Source organism: Capra hircus, chromosome 2 (assembly GCF_001704415.2).
Source record: "Capra hircus breed San Clemente chromosome 2, ASM170441v1, whole genome shotgun sequence".
In the NCBI taxonomy this organism is placed as follows: Eukaryota; Metazoa; Chordata; class Mammalia; order Artiodactyla; family Bovidae; genus Capra; species Capra hircus.
The window spans coordinates 41,513,571-41,531,039 of NC_030809.1; the positions used below are offsets into that span (position 1 = coordinate 41,513,571).

The window sequence follows — 17,469 nt, forward strand, 5'->3', positions numbered from 1 at the left end:
TACTCTCAACTAGAACTAAAACAAAGGGAAGCCTAAAACTGCCATCCAAAAATGTGAGATAACTCTGGGGTCAAAGGAGAAATTAAAAAATAAAATCCAAATCACCATATGTAGTACTACCTATGGGATATGATTAAAACACTACTCAGGAAAATTCATGGATGTAAACAAATTACTAAGCAAGAAAAGAATGAAAGTGAAAGAATTAAGCCCAAGAAGTTAAAAAAAAGAGTGGAAAGAAAGCAGAAAGAAAGTATTAACAAATACAAAAGCAGAAATTGATGAATTAGAAAATATGTGGAGGTACTTCGCTCAGACGGTAAAGTGTCTGTCTGCAATGCAGGAGACCCAGGTTTGATCCCTGGGTTGGGAAAATACCCTGCAGAAGGAAATGGCAGCCCACTCCAGTATTCTTGCCTGGAAAATCCCATGGATGGCAGAGCCTGGTAGGCTACTCTCCATGGGGTCTCAGAGTTGGACATGACTGAGCGACTTCACGTCACTTCACTTCACTGATAATTCCAAGAGGTTTTTTTTTTTTCTTTCTTTTTGCAGGAGAAAGTATATTGGTAAAAATATTAAGCAGATAAACTCCTGTTGAACCCAATCATGAACAAAAGGGGAAAGCACAAATATCACAAATGTGTGTGGACATACGTAGAATACAAGGATGAGTCGAGGATATTTAGTAAATTAAGTATAAGAGGTCACATTGCTAAATTGTATACAGGTAAATTTGAAAACCTGATCTGCACAAAACACTGCCCAGGCAACCTTCTAAGGAATGTTACAACTCCAGTGCTTTTTAACTTGTTCAGGAACATAGATTTTATAAATTGTTTTTTAAAATATTAATACCTAATTCTGCCCAGGCACACACATAGAATAAAACTCTAGACATTCTCAAAATACAAAAATCCTCAATATTAGCAAATATAGCCCAGTCTACATTAGAAGAGTAATGCGTGATGACCAGGTTGCTTTCATCCCAGGAGTGTAAGAAGAGTACAGTATCAGGAAGTACTAAATACTAAATATTTTTAGTATATATTTTTTAAAGTGCAAGAGAAAAATGATCATTCCCCCGGAAACTGAAAAAAAATTTGGTAAAAATTAGCTGTCAATTCTGAGTTTGTTTTTTTCTTAATAAAATAGGAATTACTTCATACTTCCTTCACATAACACAGAAGTCAGCATTTTAGTGCCATTGACTGGAAGCAATTCTTATTTAAAATTAGGAGTAACAGTGGCTGCTGTTATAAACATTGGTTCAACAGTTCTAGCCAGTTCAAATAGTGTAAAAGGATGCATGAACATTGGCAAGTAAGGGGGAATCATCAGTCTTAATAGACATGCCGCCACCTAGGATATGTCAGAATAAAAAGTGAATGTTACCCTTCATGTGATTTATAAAATATTCTCATCCATCTAGATATATAGGCTGCTTTTTTTCATAATGGCAATCAAATTGAATATGTAAATTCCTTTTTTCAGTTAGTTATATCCAGCCTATTTATTTCCTGAATTTCATATAGATTTACTTAACTAATTCATGAAAGATTTATGTTTGCCAAGAAGATGAGCAGGCCAAAGAGAGTGTAAAAATGAAACTGCATGGGTTTGCTTTGAAATAATTTCCTGTACTGAACATCTAGACCTTCATGGCAGCTGAATTTAAATTTTTAGTCCAACTTTTCTTCCTTGCCTCCTAATAAAGTGAAAAGACAAAGTTCTTATTTTTGTTTTTCATTGATGCATGATTAGGTTTACTCAATAATGTGTGATTTTTTTTTTATTACCCAAGTTAATATTTCAGATTTTTTTCTACTGATGTAAGTGAAATGCTTCTTAAAGGTAATATAAATTTTCTACCTTTATCATCAGCAGGTAAAATGTAATAATAAGAACTTTATGAGTAATAACTCACATTTGTTCAAGGCATGGAACTTAGTGTGTTGCATGCTTTGTGTGATTTGATCCCTGAAGCAACCTCATAACATAGCTACTAATATTATCTCTATTTTACAGATGAGAAAACCAAGGTTAAATGATTTGTCCAAGGTAAACACTGTAGTTATCTTGGCAGATCTCTGCCTTAAGCAAACATATCTTCTGACTCTTCAAGGATTTGTGTATCTTGTCATTCACTGATGTAAGGAGTTTTTTATTTAGTTTCGTAAAGGGGAGAGTGCTTCTCGAGGTTTTCTGTAGCTGATGTCTAAGCTGTTCATCATCTGTCTTGGTGACTTCTGGAGTGTGGAGCAAGCAGGTTGGACCACAGCAGCCCCCTGTGTCCTAATGTGACCGATCAGTTGTTTCAGTTTCATTGTAGACGGTATGGTGTTATCATACATGTTACTCCTAGACCTTTTGTGTATTGAGAGGTAGTGACTACTGTGTGATTTCTTCCTTCTGTCTTATTAAGCTTCCAGAGACTCATCGGCCATGGTAGTTATACTATCTGGTGTAGTTGGGAGCATTCTGTGGTGCAGAGCACTCAGCTGAATGGTGGAAATGTGATAGTGACTGGTCTTTGGGCTCAAGGCTATAGTCTGGATGGGACAGGTGTGGGGGAGTATTAGAGGGAAAAATAACTTTTGAAAAACAGGAATTTGTTCTTTTTTAATATTTCATAGAAATATTTTGTTACAATTTGCTAAATATTTTGCCAACACATCAGAAAATGTAGAATATCTGGGGGAAGTTTTGGGTCTGGAGAGCTCATTCCATTGCCATTTTAAAGACATTTGAGTTCTGAAAATCGGCATAAGGTAAAACAATCAGTAAAGAAAAAAAAAAAAGGACCCGTCACCTTATAACATGAGTTTGGTGGAAGAACCCTGCTATTTTGAGGTATTTACACGAGTTAAAGCAAAAATTATTTAGTTCAATTTGGAGTGGTAGGTTAACTTAATATTTTGTGTCTTATTTGAATTCAATACTGGGATGTTGGATTACAGTGAAGAATCCATCCTGTTAGGAAGGGTGATAACCTAGCATTTTACTTCCCAGGTGAGCAAACTTTGCTTATTTCTATTTGTTAACTAGGCCTTTTGATATTTTTGTAGACAATCTGCTTCATCTTGATTCTGCAGCATTCCAAACTGTGGTATCCTTGGGGTTCTCTTAACATTGCTATGGTGCAGAAGATTTAAAATCAGGTATGGCTGTGGGGCCCAAAGTCCCTCAGTGAAATTCTCAACTTAAACCTGCCTTATACTCTCTGATTTATCATTTGGGTTTCTTTTTTTGTGGTGGTCTTTTAGCTGATGTTCACAAGGAATAGAGTCACGTGATGTATGAAGGGAAACATATACACTTCTCTGAGGTTGACAATAAGCCCTTGTGCTCATATAGCCCCAAACTGTGCAAGCAGCGGCGACTCAACGGCTACGCTTTCTGTATCAGACACGTTCTGGAGGACAAGACTGCCCCCTTCAAGCAATGTGAATATGTGGCCAAGTATAACAGCCAGCGCTGCACCAACCCCATTCCTAAATCGGAGGACCGCAGGTAAGCGCTGACAGTGGGGAGCAGCCTTTGATTGAATCAGCAAGCTTGGAAGTTGGTTCTGTTTTGTTTGATGTGTGATATGATGAATTTAAATGTTGAGTTCAGGGGTTAATCTAAGTAAACTTAGAATGGTTCTAAAGATGAGAGATGGCAATTTTTAGGAAATGGAGTAGCAACTTTGGAGAATTCTTTGTGAAGTATGTTTAAGTGTGTAAAATTTTTTTTTTTTTTTTTGCTTGAAGTCTTGGTACTGATATTCTTGGTTTACAGCCTTAGAAAGTATTTTCTGATTTTTCTACTTAGGATTTCGTCAGCCTAAATGAGACAAATGATAGGAACTACTTTGTTGTTATAGTTAATGATAATAATTTTGGAATTTTTAAATCTGCACTTGAAAGGTAGCAAATGATATATACTTATTGAAAAAGCATTATTCAAAAGAATGATTACTTGAATCATTCAGAAAATTTATTTCCTCTCAGGCTTCTTTGGTTAAAAAGAGTTCCCTATAAACTGTGTTTACTATAATTTAGAACCTGTATTTTCATAGTAAAGTAGGCTTTATGACTGGGATTATGAATTTGAGTTAAAGAAAATAATGAGATGTTTTTAAAGGAGTTTTATGCTGATTATTCATCTTTCATATACTTAGGAAAATTTATACTGTATTCACATATAATCTCTTTCTTTATGTCTCTTTTTGTCAGTTCTTCAGAAACCATGTTGATCATTGTAGAATATTACAGAGAGATGCATGCTTCTTTTCCTGAAAGTTTCAAATACTTGTCTTTAGGTAGAAAATTTGAACTTTTTACTTCTATATTTAAAAAATACATATACAACCTTTATTTTTTGTTCCTATATATAAACAAATGTCACCTGTGTAAATTGGTTGAAAAGGATTCATGTATTTTGTATGTCATGGTGAGCAGCTTATAAACTTTTAGGGTGAAATAAATAATTTGTGTTGATAAATATCCCACCAAAATGAGTACAGCATAATGTGGTGATTTGGAAATACTCTCTTAGACTATCTAATGAGCACTTCAGGTTTCAAATTACAATACCTGAAAGTTAGAAACAGCTGTTTAGTGAGGAAAGGAATAAAATTTTAATCTCAGGTGAGAAAGGTACCAGTGTATTAGGCTAACCATGTCTGTCCAGTTGGCTTTAGCTGACTAAAAATAATTTCTTACTCCTACCCCTTTTTAACTTGAAGAATGAATGGACTGGGATTATTTTTATTATTTTTTTCACATCAAGATCCATTATAATCACATTTCTATAATTTTGTCGTAAATTCAGTTTATCAGAGGTGCAGTTTTTGTCAACCTTGGATTTTTTTTCAATTCAGTTGAAAAGTATTATCTTAACAGCAGATACCAAGAAGTAAACTGAGAATCACTCTGAATTTCTCCAAAATATTAATTCTCTGAATTAATTTAATATGTCTTCACCTTTATTTTCAAAGTAATTTTCTTTTTTTTTAAGAGCAAGAAAGGAAAGGACTTTTGTGTTGCTCTGTCAGGAGAATCTGGGCTTAAAAAGTACTGAGTTATATATTTTTTCAAAATTGGTCCAAGACCATATGAACACAAATGCTGTTAATATTTTTGTGTTTTTGTTGTTGTAGGGCTGTTTGAAAACAGATTAAAATAGATGTTGGTAGGAAGTAATATTCTTACTTAACCTCAAGAAACCCAGGTTAAATTCATGTAATAATATGTTTAAAGCTGTGTATAAGTGTAATATTTTTAACTATACTATCTGACACAATGTAGAAAAGATTAATATTAATATTAATATTTTTTTGAAAATAAGCTTTTATCATCGTTAAGGGTTGGACACTTAGGGATTTGAAATGATTTTATGTATAGTTTTAGAAAACAAATTCCCAAGGACTTTAATTGACAAAAATATCTTGTCGGTAGTCAGTTAGAATAAGTGCATAACTTACCTGGTGTGTGTTATAAATGCTAACTTGTGAAATTCCATCTTTTGGATAGAATAGTGTTAAATTCAGTTAGAAGTACTGGTATAATTAAAAAGTAATGTCTATTTTCTAATATACTTTTACAGTGGAAAGCTAAGGCCTAATACTGTAGCCTTGATATTTCAGAGATAAATGGTTATATTAAATTGGTTATTTTATATAGTATTGTAAATTTAAATTTGGTATAGTTATATATATATATATATATTTATTTAGTAGTATGTATTTACCAAGAAATTTTCTTGTTTCCTATATTTATTCTTTCCTAAAACAGCTCAAGATATAATTCATATATGAATCAAGTTTCCCATTTGAAGTATACAGTTCAGTATTCCCTAATGTCTTTATAGGAGTGTGTAACTATCAACATAGTCTAATTTGACATTTTCAGCCCCACAGAGGAACACGTTTTCAGGCATTTCCCTGTATTCTTTTTGACTGGAAGTTCATATTTACACACTTACTTTAAATATGCACTTATTTTAAATGCTGTTCATAACTAAGCAAGCTGTTGTAATTCTAATTATGTGGTCGCAGTGTGACGGTGGCTGGAGTGGGCTGAGGGTGGGGTTGAAGGAGGACTGTCCCTGTGGCTTGGCCTCCGCTGGGTTAGGTGATGCACGAATAGTAGTCTCATTTACCAGTCTAGACGGCCCATGTCAATGAGCAGAGCAGCTCGATTTCTAAATTTAAAAACCCCACTTCATTACTCCTCTCTAAAAATACTAATCCTTTTGATAATTTGAAAATGAGTAGAAAACAACAAAAATCATCAATACTTTGTTGGGAAGCTTAATACAATTATACCTGAAACCCTTTTCTTTATTAGCTGTAGTTTTACGAATCTTTTCTATTTAGAGTAGGTAGGACCTAGCTCAAACCTGCTAGTTACACACACATACACGTGCAGTGCAGAGTCTCTTTACAGTCCAGAAAGCTTTTTCAAAATAGTTGTATTTACAATGAAAGAGTGAGACAAAGCAGCAAAACCATGTGTCCTTATTTTTGGTGAATCTGTGTGTTTAACAGTTTTTAAAACACTTTCCTGTTGCAGCCCAGCGAGTTTGGAAATTGACATTATTTACGTTATTGCCTTTTTCCCCAAACTGTGTTCTATGAGATATGCTGCAGTAAAAATAGGCACCATTTTAAATAAGTTTGGGAAACAGTGCCACATGGGTACATTTCTAACCTTGGAGTATAATGCACATATCATACAAGATGCTTTAAGAGATTGTTCAGCAGAAACAAATGATATAATTATTATCTCTTTCTGTTTAAGCCAGCATTTTCCCAAATTTATTTAAGCATGGCATACTTGTCAGCATACCTTAGAACTGCATGAGGTATACCAGTTTGGGAAATACTACTTTTCTATTTCCTAGAGAAGGAAATGGCAACCCACTCCAATATCGTTGCCTGGAAAATCTCATGGATGCAGAAGCCTGGTGGGCTACAGTCTATGGAGTTGCAAAGAGTTGAGCATGACTTCAACTAAACGACAAATGACTTTTCTATTGGTTAGAAACCTCTATCGGTTTTCAGTGTAATTTTATTCAAATAACATGCATTCTTAATAAGAGTCTTAAAGAGCTTTGATTTTTTTTCTTCTATTTTTTAAATTGAAGTATAGTTGATTTGCATATTAATTTCTGCTGTACAACACAGTGATTCAGTTATACATACATGCATTCTGTTTTATATTCTTTTCCACTATAGTTTATCACAGGATATTAAATATTGTTACCTGTGCTAAATGAGCTTTGATTTTTAATTTAAGTCTTAGCTCTGTCACTTTCTATGTAGGTGGTTTTGGGTAAGTTAATTTATGTAAAATTTAGCTTCCTCATCTGTATAAAGGGCATTATTTTGGTACCTACTGCAGGTAGAAGTTAGAAGAGATAATTCATGTACTCAACACATGGCTATTGAGAAACTCATTTAACTGTAATCACACCAACTAGTTGTATTATTTTCTCCTCTTCTGTGTGTGTGTAGAACACACAGTAGACATTTGACATTCTCAAGTGTTATGTCATAAGAGCTTTGTGAATCTGCGATACTTGAATGGCATTGGGACACGTGATTTTTTTCTCTGGAAGGGAATTAGGGTTAAGTGATCCTTTAGATTCCTGATGGGCTACTTTGTATGCTATAAATAGAGAATAACAAAGCCACATGAGAACCAATAGCTAGGTGCTTATCCAGGACCACTCACTATTTGAATGACTTGCTTCTGTCTGGCAGCCTCTTTGCATGTGCAATTCATTTATTTGCTTTAGCAAAACTGCACAGACTTTGCGGATTGCTTGAGGGTAATGGAAGTTGTATAAATTACATCCACGAATGCAGAGTTATTATAGTCATGCATTTTGAGCATACAAGGATTCACATTTTATGATATGTAGCTTTGTATTCTACTTTTCTCAAGATGTATTATGAACAGTCTCCTGTATATGTGTGTATTTTTATAGGTACTGCAACAGCCACTTGCAGGTACTTGGCTTTATCCCGAAAAAAGAGAGGAAGAAAAAGAATGACCCTATAGATGAGGTCAAGGTCAGGCACCAGATGGATACCATGGCCTTTAGCCTGACAGTGCCCACGCTGGCCTTGAAGATGCCCAATGGACTGGATGGAATGTCCCTCTCTCCACCAGGGGCAAGGGTCCCTGTCCACTACCTGGAAACCGAGTTGGAAGACCCCTTTGCTTTCAACGAGGAAGATGATGACCTAAAGAAAGGGGCAACTGTGAGAAAGAAGTTGCAGAGCAAGTTGGCCCAGAATCGGCAGCGCCAGAGAGAGACAGAGATTTTAAAAGTTCGGCAAGAGCACTTTAGTCCCCCTCCTGCCCCTTCTCAGCAGCAGCCTCCGCAGCAGCACTCCCACCTGTCACCTTTACCCACTTTAAAACCTCCAGCGCCACCGCAGGGTGTAGTCTGCAAGTCACCTCAACCTCAGAACACCAGCCTACCAATGCAGGGAGTGGCCCCCACCACACACACTATAGCACAAGCAAGGCAGTTGTCTCACAAGAGGCCTCTGCCCCTCCTGCCATCCAGTAGGGCTCCCGCCGTGGACCCGCCCAGGACTGACCGGGTCCTTATGAAAGCCACAGCCTTCTCTCCACACTTCTCTTGTATAAGTCGACTGCAGAGACTGGTGAAACTGTGCACCCAAAAGCATCAGTTGGACACTGATCTGTTTCCCCATTTAGGTGAGTTACCGTTTCTTTTACCGTGTCATATAAGTGTGTAATATAATGAAATGTGCCCTTTTGCACAAGGTTTTATTTTCATAGCCTTCTCATATGTAATAGGGGTAGAGGAATACTTGGACAGACTGTCCAATCAAGACTCTGTATTTAGATAAATCACCTTAACATAAACATGCTACTGGAGAGAACAGTAATTGGTGAACAGGATAGAGAAAAATAGGAGCTGGGAGTTTAGAATTCCACTTACAGCTTCTAGTAGGGTAGTAGCAATAATGGAAGCAGTTGTGTTTGGTTTATACTTCTGAGAGCTCAGTCCTTGTGTGTCTAATGAAGTTCTTGACATGTCTTATCACAGAACTTTGGAATAAAGATAGTATTGTTGGCATGTGCTGACAGTTTTCTAAAAAAAAAAAAAATTCTTAAAGTAATGCCTGTTCATGATTTAAAAGCAAAAAGTTACAGAAAACTGTAGTGGAGACAAATATCTATCTTTGCTTTGTTGTTTCTGAGTTTTCTACTTAATCAAGAAAATCCTCTGATAGCAAGTTTATACAGATAGTCTACATATTCTGTTAATAGTTTGATTGTTTTATTTTTGTTCATTTAAACCTTTGATACATTTGGAATTTATTCTTGTGTTGTGAGCTGTGATTCTAACTTTAGGAAAGATTATTTGCATGAAATATGACAGCAATAGAAAAATGGGAAAAGGATGGGAATAGAAGAAGAAGAAATATAAATGGTCAATAAACAAATGAAAACCTCAATCCTCCTAACAGATGGGGAAACGCAAATTAAAATAACAATCAATTACCATCAGATTAGCAAAAATTATATCCGTTGTTAATGAGAATATGGGATCTCATACGTGGCTGGTGAGTAATGCAACAATATCTACTAATTAAAAGTATATGTATAGTCAGCAAGCTCACTTTTGGAACTCTGTGTATTAAAAAAAATACCAGAATATAAGGGTATGTGTTCCAGGATGTTTATTGCAGCATTACTTGCAATACTAAAAATCTGCAAACCACCTTTATAACCTGTGGGAAATTTTGAGTAAATTCTGATATGTATACATTTTATGAAGGTATTACACAGCTATTTAAAAAAATAAGTAAAAAATAAAAAGAATGAGTGAACTCTCTTTTACCTGGATGTATCCATGATATCGTAACAAGCAGAAAAATACCATGGTATTGTACTGTCCCATTTTGTAAAAATAAGCAAAATGAATAAACAAAGGACACCAGTATATCTGTTGATCAAGCATGTGAATAAATGTTTGTCTCTTTGTTACAAGCGTAAAGTGTGAATGAATGTACACTATTAGGCTGTTAACATTGGCTGCCATATGGGACGGAATTGGACAGGGTGTGTTTTTCGGGAGATGGGCGTGATAACTCTTACATAGCTTTATATTGTTTCACTCGTTATTAAGCAATGAATGACATTTGTTGGGCTCCCAGGTGACTCACTGGTAAAGAATCTGCCTGCCAGTGCAGGAGACGTAGGTTCTATCCCTGGGTTGGGAAGGTCCCCTGGAGAAGGAAATGGCAACCACTCTCGTATTCTTACCCGGAGAATCCCATGGACAGAGGAGCCTGGTGAGCTACAGGCTATGGGGTCGTAAAGAGGCAGACAGGACTTAGCAACTAAACAACAAAACTTGACTTTTGCTTGTTAAAGAAACTAATGAAGCTTACAGAAAAAATATATAGATAAGCAAATATAACAAAGCAAGCCTTGTTAGTACTTATTTGTTAATACCTTGGCATATTCTTTCAGATATATGAAATTAAATTCCTGCTACATGTACAGTGTTATAACCTATTTAAAAATTTTTCTAATGTATTAAGTTAGTAATTTTTCATACACAACATAATTTGTCACAGCTGAATTCTTTTTCTAATTTAAATCATTTCCACTTTATTTAATTATAAAGTATTGCAGCTGTATAGCCCTTGCAGTAAAATAATTACCATCACATCTTTAATTTTTCCTTTAAATAGATTGCTGGAAGCAGAATTGCTGATTCCAAGCTTTTTCACTTTTTAAAAAGGTTTTTGATATGTATTGCCGAATTGGCCTTCAGAATTGTTTTTTCAGTTTACTTTTCTTTCAGCAGTGTATGAGTTTCTCTACCTCTTTATAGACCTGGATATTAGATATTATTATTATTATTTTGCCTTTACTAATTTGATAGAAAATTTGGCAGTACATATTAAAAACTTCCGAGGTGTGCTTTAATACTTTAGACCGGTATTTCTCAAATTTTTGGCCTTAGAATCACTGTATTTGCACTCTCAAAAGTTGTTGAGGTCACTGTCGAGATTTTATATATGTGAGTTATATCTGTTGCTAGTTACTGGATTAGAAGTTAAAACTGAGAAATTTTAAAATTACTAATTCATTTAAAAATAACAGTAAACTTACTGCATGTTAACATGTTCTTTTTATGAAAAATAACTTTCCAAAACAAAAACAAATATAATGGGAAGAACAGCATTTTTTGACCTTGTTTAGCAAATCTTTTTGGCCACCACTGTGTAGCCTATGGGATGGATCTTAGTTCCCTGACCAACAGTTTGAACCTGTGCTCCTGCAATGAAAGCGTGGAGTCTTAACCACTGGACCATAAGGGAAGTCCCTGTTCAGCAAAACTGAATGTCTGGTGTAGTAGAAGACAGCTAGATATCTGCATTCATTGTGTCCTGATTGAATGTGGTTTTGGTTAGTAGATAAAAAGAAGGCTTTACACATTTGTTGTAGGAAAAGGAGGGCAGGTATTTTAATAGTTTTTTTTTCCAAACAATTGTAGATATTTGTAATTGGTTCTTCACCATAACTTGACAAGTGATAGTTTTTAAAGATTAGTTTCAATGTGAAATCTGAAACCATATCAAGGAATTTTGCATACAGTTACATTAAAATCCATTGATTTGCCTTGTACTTTGAATGAATATCTTATCCATGGATGATATTGTAACATTGTATGTTGGTCATTTGGTAAATACTGGCTTACTGAATTACACACATGTCCCAAATGTTGACATATTTTGTTATATTAAAATTTTAGGTTGCATTCATTAGTATTAACACTAATCATATCAGAAAAATCTGACTCTTAAGAATTTGTTATACCATCAGTGATAAATTCAAGTTTTACTCCAGAATTGAGCTTTGGTTTGCTTTTTTCCATTTCATTGTAAGTCATTGCGTGGAACATATTGACAACTAGTACAGTTTTTTGCCCCTCTTGATTCATGCTAAGGCGTCAGCAGTTTGACCCACCATGGTTTGTTGTTGTTTTTACCAACAGTGCAAACGTCACCACAGTAAAAAAGGCAAATGATATCTTAATATTGTTTTGAAGGTAGTATTGACCTAGAGGTCTCCCCAGAAGGGTTTAAGGGACCTCTGGGGATCTGTAGGCCAAACTTTGAGTAAAAACTGCTATTCTAGATTAATAATGTAGTTTTGACTGTTGGTTCATACTGCCTTTTTTGGACATATGTATTTCCTATTTTATCTTGTCAATTTCTTCATCCACTTTTATTAAGCATTTCTCTTTTTACTTGATAGGTAAGGGCCTTTTACACATATTTCATGTTTGTTGCAAAGCCTCCCCTCCCTCCCATTTGTTATTTGCTTTTAGTACCCATTATAAAGGTTTTCCACTCCAGTACTCTTGCCTGGAGAATCCCATGGACGGAGGAGCCTGGTAGGCTACAGTCCATGGGGTCGCCAAGTGTGGCACCCGACTGAACAACTTCACATTCACTTTTCACTTTCATGACTATTCAAACTATCAGGTCATTTTAAAAAGTTACTTTCTCTAACTAAAATAACTATTAATTTGTTAAAGAATAAGTTTTAAAAAAAGTAATCACATCATTAGCTTCAGGATGTTGAAAGGTGAGTTCTTTCAAACACAAAGTGACACTTAAGGCACCTTTAAAAATTGGAACATGAACTGTTATTTTTTAAGTTTCCGTAAAAGCTAAAATAATGTCTACTAAGTCACCTATGCTTTTTCTGGAAAAGTCAAGATCTAAGTCATAAGAACTGAGATTGAAGTGCTTCTCCTGTTGTAAAATTAACTGTCCAGTAAAGCAGGAGAAGGAAATGGCAGCCCACTCTAGTACTCTTGCCTGGAGAATCCCAGGGACAGAGGAGCCTGTTGGGCTGCCGTCTATGGGGTCGCACAGAGTTGGACACAACTGATGCGACTTAGCAGCAGCAGCAGCATAAAGGTTTTGGAATTTGGAGGTTAAAATTTTTTATGTTAACTCTCTTTCTCTCTCTCTCTCTCTGTTTTTAAGATTTCTTTTTGAATCAGTGTTTTTTTCCTCTCCCTTTGTTTAGGCTGTCTTCATTCCAAGAAAACATATATATATATATATATATATATATATGTATATGTATGTATTCACCAACATTTTCTTTAGTCCTTTTGTTATTTCAGTCATCTATTTGGAACTCATTAGGCATTAGTTTTGAGGCAGAGACCTAAGTTTTCTTTGCACATCTGCCTCTGGTTCCAGCTTTTACCCACATCGTCTGCTAAATTTTTATTTGTATTTCTATTTATTTCTAGATACTGATAATATTTTAGCTTTTGAAATTTTATGTTATGTTGAGGGCTGACTTTCAATCATTTTGAACAGAACTAAAACTCATAGAAAAGTGTTGTCTTTTTATTTTTAGAAAATGTAAATGTTTGAGGAACTCAAGTTTTTTTTTTTTTAATTTTAATTTTTTCTTTAAATTGGAGGATAATTGTTTTACAATGTTGTGTGTTCTCTGCCACCAAGTTTTTAAAACAGATTATTTTGGAGAAACCAGAAATTGTAATGTAGTGTTACAACCAAGTCTGCATTCATGTCAGCAAAGAATACTTAAAGGAAAATGCAGTTAAATACTGCATTTGGCTCCTCCCGTCCTGTTTGGGTTCGTTATCTCAATTAGTTACGTTGAAACTGGTGATAATGAAGCCAAGATCAAAGGTGTGCTTTACTGGACAGTTAATTTTACAACAGGAGAAGCACTTCAGTCTCAGTTCTTATGACTTAGATCTTGGCTTTTTTCAGAAAAAGCATAGGGGACTTAGTAGACATTATTTTGACTTTTTACGGAAACTTAAAAAATAACAGTTCATGTTCTAATTTTTAAAGGTGCCTTAAGTGTCACTTTGTGTTTGAAAGATTCAACATCCTGAAGCTAATGATGTGATCACTTTTTTTTTTTTACTTACTCTTTAACAAATTAATAGTTACTTTAGTTAGAGAAAGTAACTTTTTAAGATGACCTGATAGTTTGAAGAGTCATCTTGGAACTAGGTTTAGAGTTTCTTTATGCCGGTGGCAATGTTATTTAATTTTAAGCATTTCTAATTTGCATTTCAGTGAACCTTTTCTTAATTTCCTAGTTTGGCACATGTGAACTAGTGGCTTAGACGATAAAGAATCTGCCTGCAATGCAGGAGACCCAGGTTTGGTCCCTGGTGGCGAAGATCCCCTGGAGAAGGGAATGGCTACCCATTCCAATGTTCTTGCCTGGAGAATTCTATGGACAGAGGGGCCTGATAGGCTACAGTCCATGGGGTTGCAAAAGAGTTGGACATGACTAAGCAATTATATTAGACATTAAACTCATTTGAATTATGGAAGGAATCTGTGAGATCCTTTATAACTAATTGTGCGTATTAAAGACTGTCTCTGATTTTTGAGGGTCTCAGGAAGGAAGACATTGAATACTAGTCATCAGGGTGTCTAATTAAAGTTTCATAGTGGTTTTGAATATGTTAAGTAGTCCACACACTGTTGTATTTTAGGCTATGCAGAATCAGTATTTATCAAGACCTCTTCAAGATAAAAAACTTTTAAAAAGGCAGAACCTTTATGTTGGAAGCTAATAATTATCCAGTCATTAAAAATAATGCGTTTAACAAAATGAATAAGCATTATTCATAGTCTATTTCTCTGCTTTTCCTTCTAATCTTGTTTTCAAAATGGAACTCAAAACGTGACAGCTTTTGTTTAACTAAAAGCAACCCCAGTAACATTAGAAATAGAACATTGCTACCCTGCCCCTGAGGACAGGAGGAGAATGGGGCGACAGAGGATGAGATGGTTGGATGGCATCACTGACTCAGTTGACATGCATTTGAACAAACTCTGACAGTGAGGGGCAGGGAAGCCTGGCGTGCTGCATTTCATGGGCTCGCAAAGAGTTGGGCACAACTGAGCGACTGGAAACAGTCCTGCCCTTCCCTCTTCCCCTGGGGAACAAAAAACTGGGCACGTCCCTGCCTTGTGGATGGAGTTCTTTCCTCCAGAGATGTTGTTGGGAGAGAGCGGGGATGCAGTGTGCCTGGCTTTTAACAATTTATTTGAGGGCTCTTCTTTGTTGTGGTATAGAATGAGTCCGGTGGTACCTTTTGGCTTTTTCTTGCCTGAACATACATTAGGCTTCTTTCCCTGTTGCCTTGAATATCTCTTATGTTTTTCTGACATTATTTTAGTGTATATGTTTTGATACTCAAGAAATTCTACCCTTTATTTTTTTCTGACTTGAACTCTGCTGTTTCTTCTCTCTTTGTGAGGCATCCTATAGAAGTTCCTCTGAGCCTTTTTGTTACAGTGTCATTGTTAAAATTTGAGTGCATGTTATACATTCATTATTGATATCTTTGCTAGAAACAGGGATGACACTCATCAGGAGGCATTTATTCACACTATGGTAGTGTTTGCCACAGGTATTGGGTTATGTGTTTCAAGTAGCTTTTCATCTAAATTTTAAAGAAACATGAATTTTTTCTAACTTGCCACATCCTCTCCCCTGTCCTAGGGTTGGACTGGTCTGAAGAGAGTGGAGAAGAACTTGAGGACTCAGAGCAGGCCTCGCCATACCAGGTGGCCTGGTCCATTCGAGAGACCCTCAGATACGAAAGACACACGTGAGTCCTCCTTTTCCTTTTTATTCTTCAATTTCCGCTGTAGTAAATGGGTTCTTCCTATATATGCAAATTTTTAAAATGTTACTGGATGTAGTTTTATTGTAATGGAGGTAAAAATGGATTCCACTTGAGAGGAGATGTGCTATATTATTTGAGGAGAGTGATGTTTATGTTTCCTTGGTAAATTTGTTTCAGTACCTTTTTCAGTTATGACTGAAGGAACCAATTGTAATAGATTTTAGAACTGAAGGGGACCTGAGAGTTTATCTGATCCCATTTCCTCATTTTATAGAAGAGGAAATCAAGGCCTTGACGGGTTAAGGAACTTGCCAGTGTCCCTGGCCTACTTGGAGTCCCCCTGTCTGATTTCTCCATGTTCTCTTTGGCCCTATCCACACAGTAGCTGGGAATAGTTCTTTGTACTTCACCTCCATCTTATGCAAGATTGATCCTTTCTTTAATATTTCTAATGTGCTGAATATTTCTAATGTGTTAAAGTAGTTTCCAAAGTAGTCTCATTAGAGGTTCTTGGTACCTGCCTTATCAGAAAGCTGTAGGTTAATGCCCAGCCCCTTCAGTTCTCTTTCAGAGGACTGCCTCAGCATCATGGGGCTATGCTCTGGGTACACTGTGAGAGGACTGAGATAGATCCTTTTCTGTGAGGCCAAAAGGTGACTTACAGATTCAGCTAATTTTTTTTTAAGTTCTGTTGAATAGATGTTCAACAAGATAGAAGGGAGACTATCTGCCCCAGGCCAGCTCCTAGAATTTCAAAGTATCCTTGTATGGATATACATTCTAGGGTCTGGTTTCTGAATTTATAGGCATACAATGTGAGTTGTTAGTATACCCAGAGATGATTAGGCTTAAGAAACTGATTCACTAGAGACTAATATATAAGCCAAAATGCCAGTTTATAGCCAGAAGTACAATCATTAAGTGGTACAAATGTTCACTAAGCAAAACTATACGGGAAGCAAATTATAGTCAGAAGTTTATTTGGACGTGGAGTTAGAGGAGGAGAGTTAGCTGTATTTATTAATTGTCGTTGTCCTTAACCTTTAATAGCCTAATGCTTCCGTTTCCACTCTTGGGACTTATATCCCATATAGTTGTCCCTGTCTCTCCTGTCTCTGAGTTAGTATTGGAAAATGCTATATGTTTTTTTTTCTCTCTGAGGTTCTGTTTTATATGTCAGTTCAAGATCATTTCCCTATCATTAGCATTTCTTGCTTTCAGATGGAAGTACAACTGAGCTTAAGCTTTCTTTCCAAGTTATAGATAATATCAAACATGTTTCCTAAGGTTGATATTCATATCAGCTTAGCTTGACTTAGACTATTTTGAGTTAATTTAACAAATTGCTCTAAATGAGGTAACATAAGTAAATGCTCACCATAATACCTGATTCATGAGAAACGACTGGCAAATGGTAGCCAAGAATCCTATTTTAATTCTTCAGGTGACCTGAACATTAGTATTGGCAGTATTTACCTTTGATCAGGAGCAGTTTGTATTCCATTTCTTCCTTAATTGCAGAGTTCTCAGAATTTGTGTTAGACTTGTGACCAATTGTCATCTTCTTTATCTCTGTAGCACTTTACTTTCTTGGCCAGTTTTGCCAACTTCCTTGACTCACCATGATACTCTGCTTTCCTGGCCCTTCTTTCCCTTCAGTGTGTATTTCTCCTTTTTACAAGCAGTTGTCTTTCGTTCTTGCCCAGCTGTCCCTTTAATCTTTTCCTCTGCACTCATTTGTTTGTTCACTCACTCAGCATAATCTCG

The 17,469-nt window shown here is 35.8% G+C and overlaps 1 protein-coding gene across 3 annotated transcripts in view; it reads left to right on the plus strand.

Annotated features, from left to right (window-relative positions):
* The window catches only part of INO80D (INO80 complex subunit D), a 59,457-nt gene that overhangs the window by 15,692 nt on the left and 26,296 nt on the right, over positions 1–17,469 (plus strand). For 2 of the 3 annotated variants that reach the window (XM_018060489.1, XM_018060483.1), the window contains exons 2-5: positions 3,069–3,161; positions 3,267–3,513; positions 7,981–8,723; positions 15,576–15,684. In XM_018060489.1, the coding sequence (XP_017915978.1) occupies positions 3,296–3,513; positions 7,981–8,723; positions 15,576–15,684 (1,070 nt within the window). In that variant the 5' untranslated portion in view covers positions 3,069–3,161; positions 3,267–3,295. The remainder of the gene's footprint in view (positions 1–3,068; positions 3,162–3,266; positions 3,514–7,980; positions 8,724–15,575; positions 15,685–17,469) is intronic. The other variant, XM_018060495.1, reaches the window with a different exon arrangement.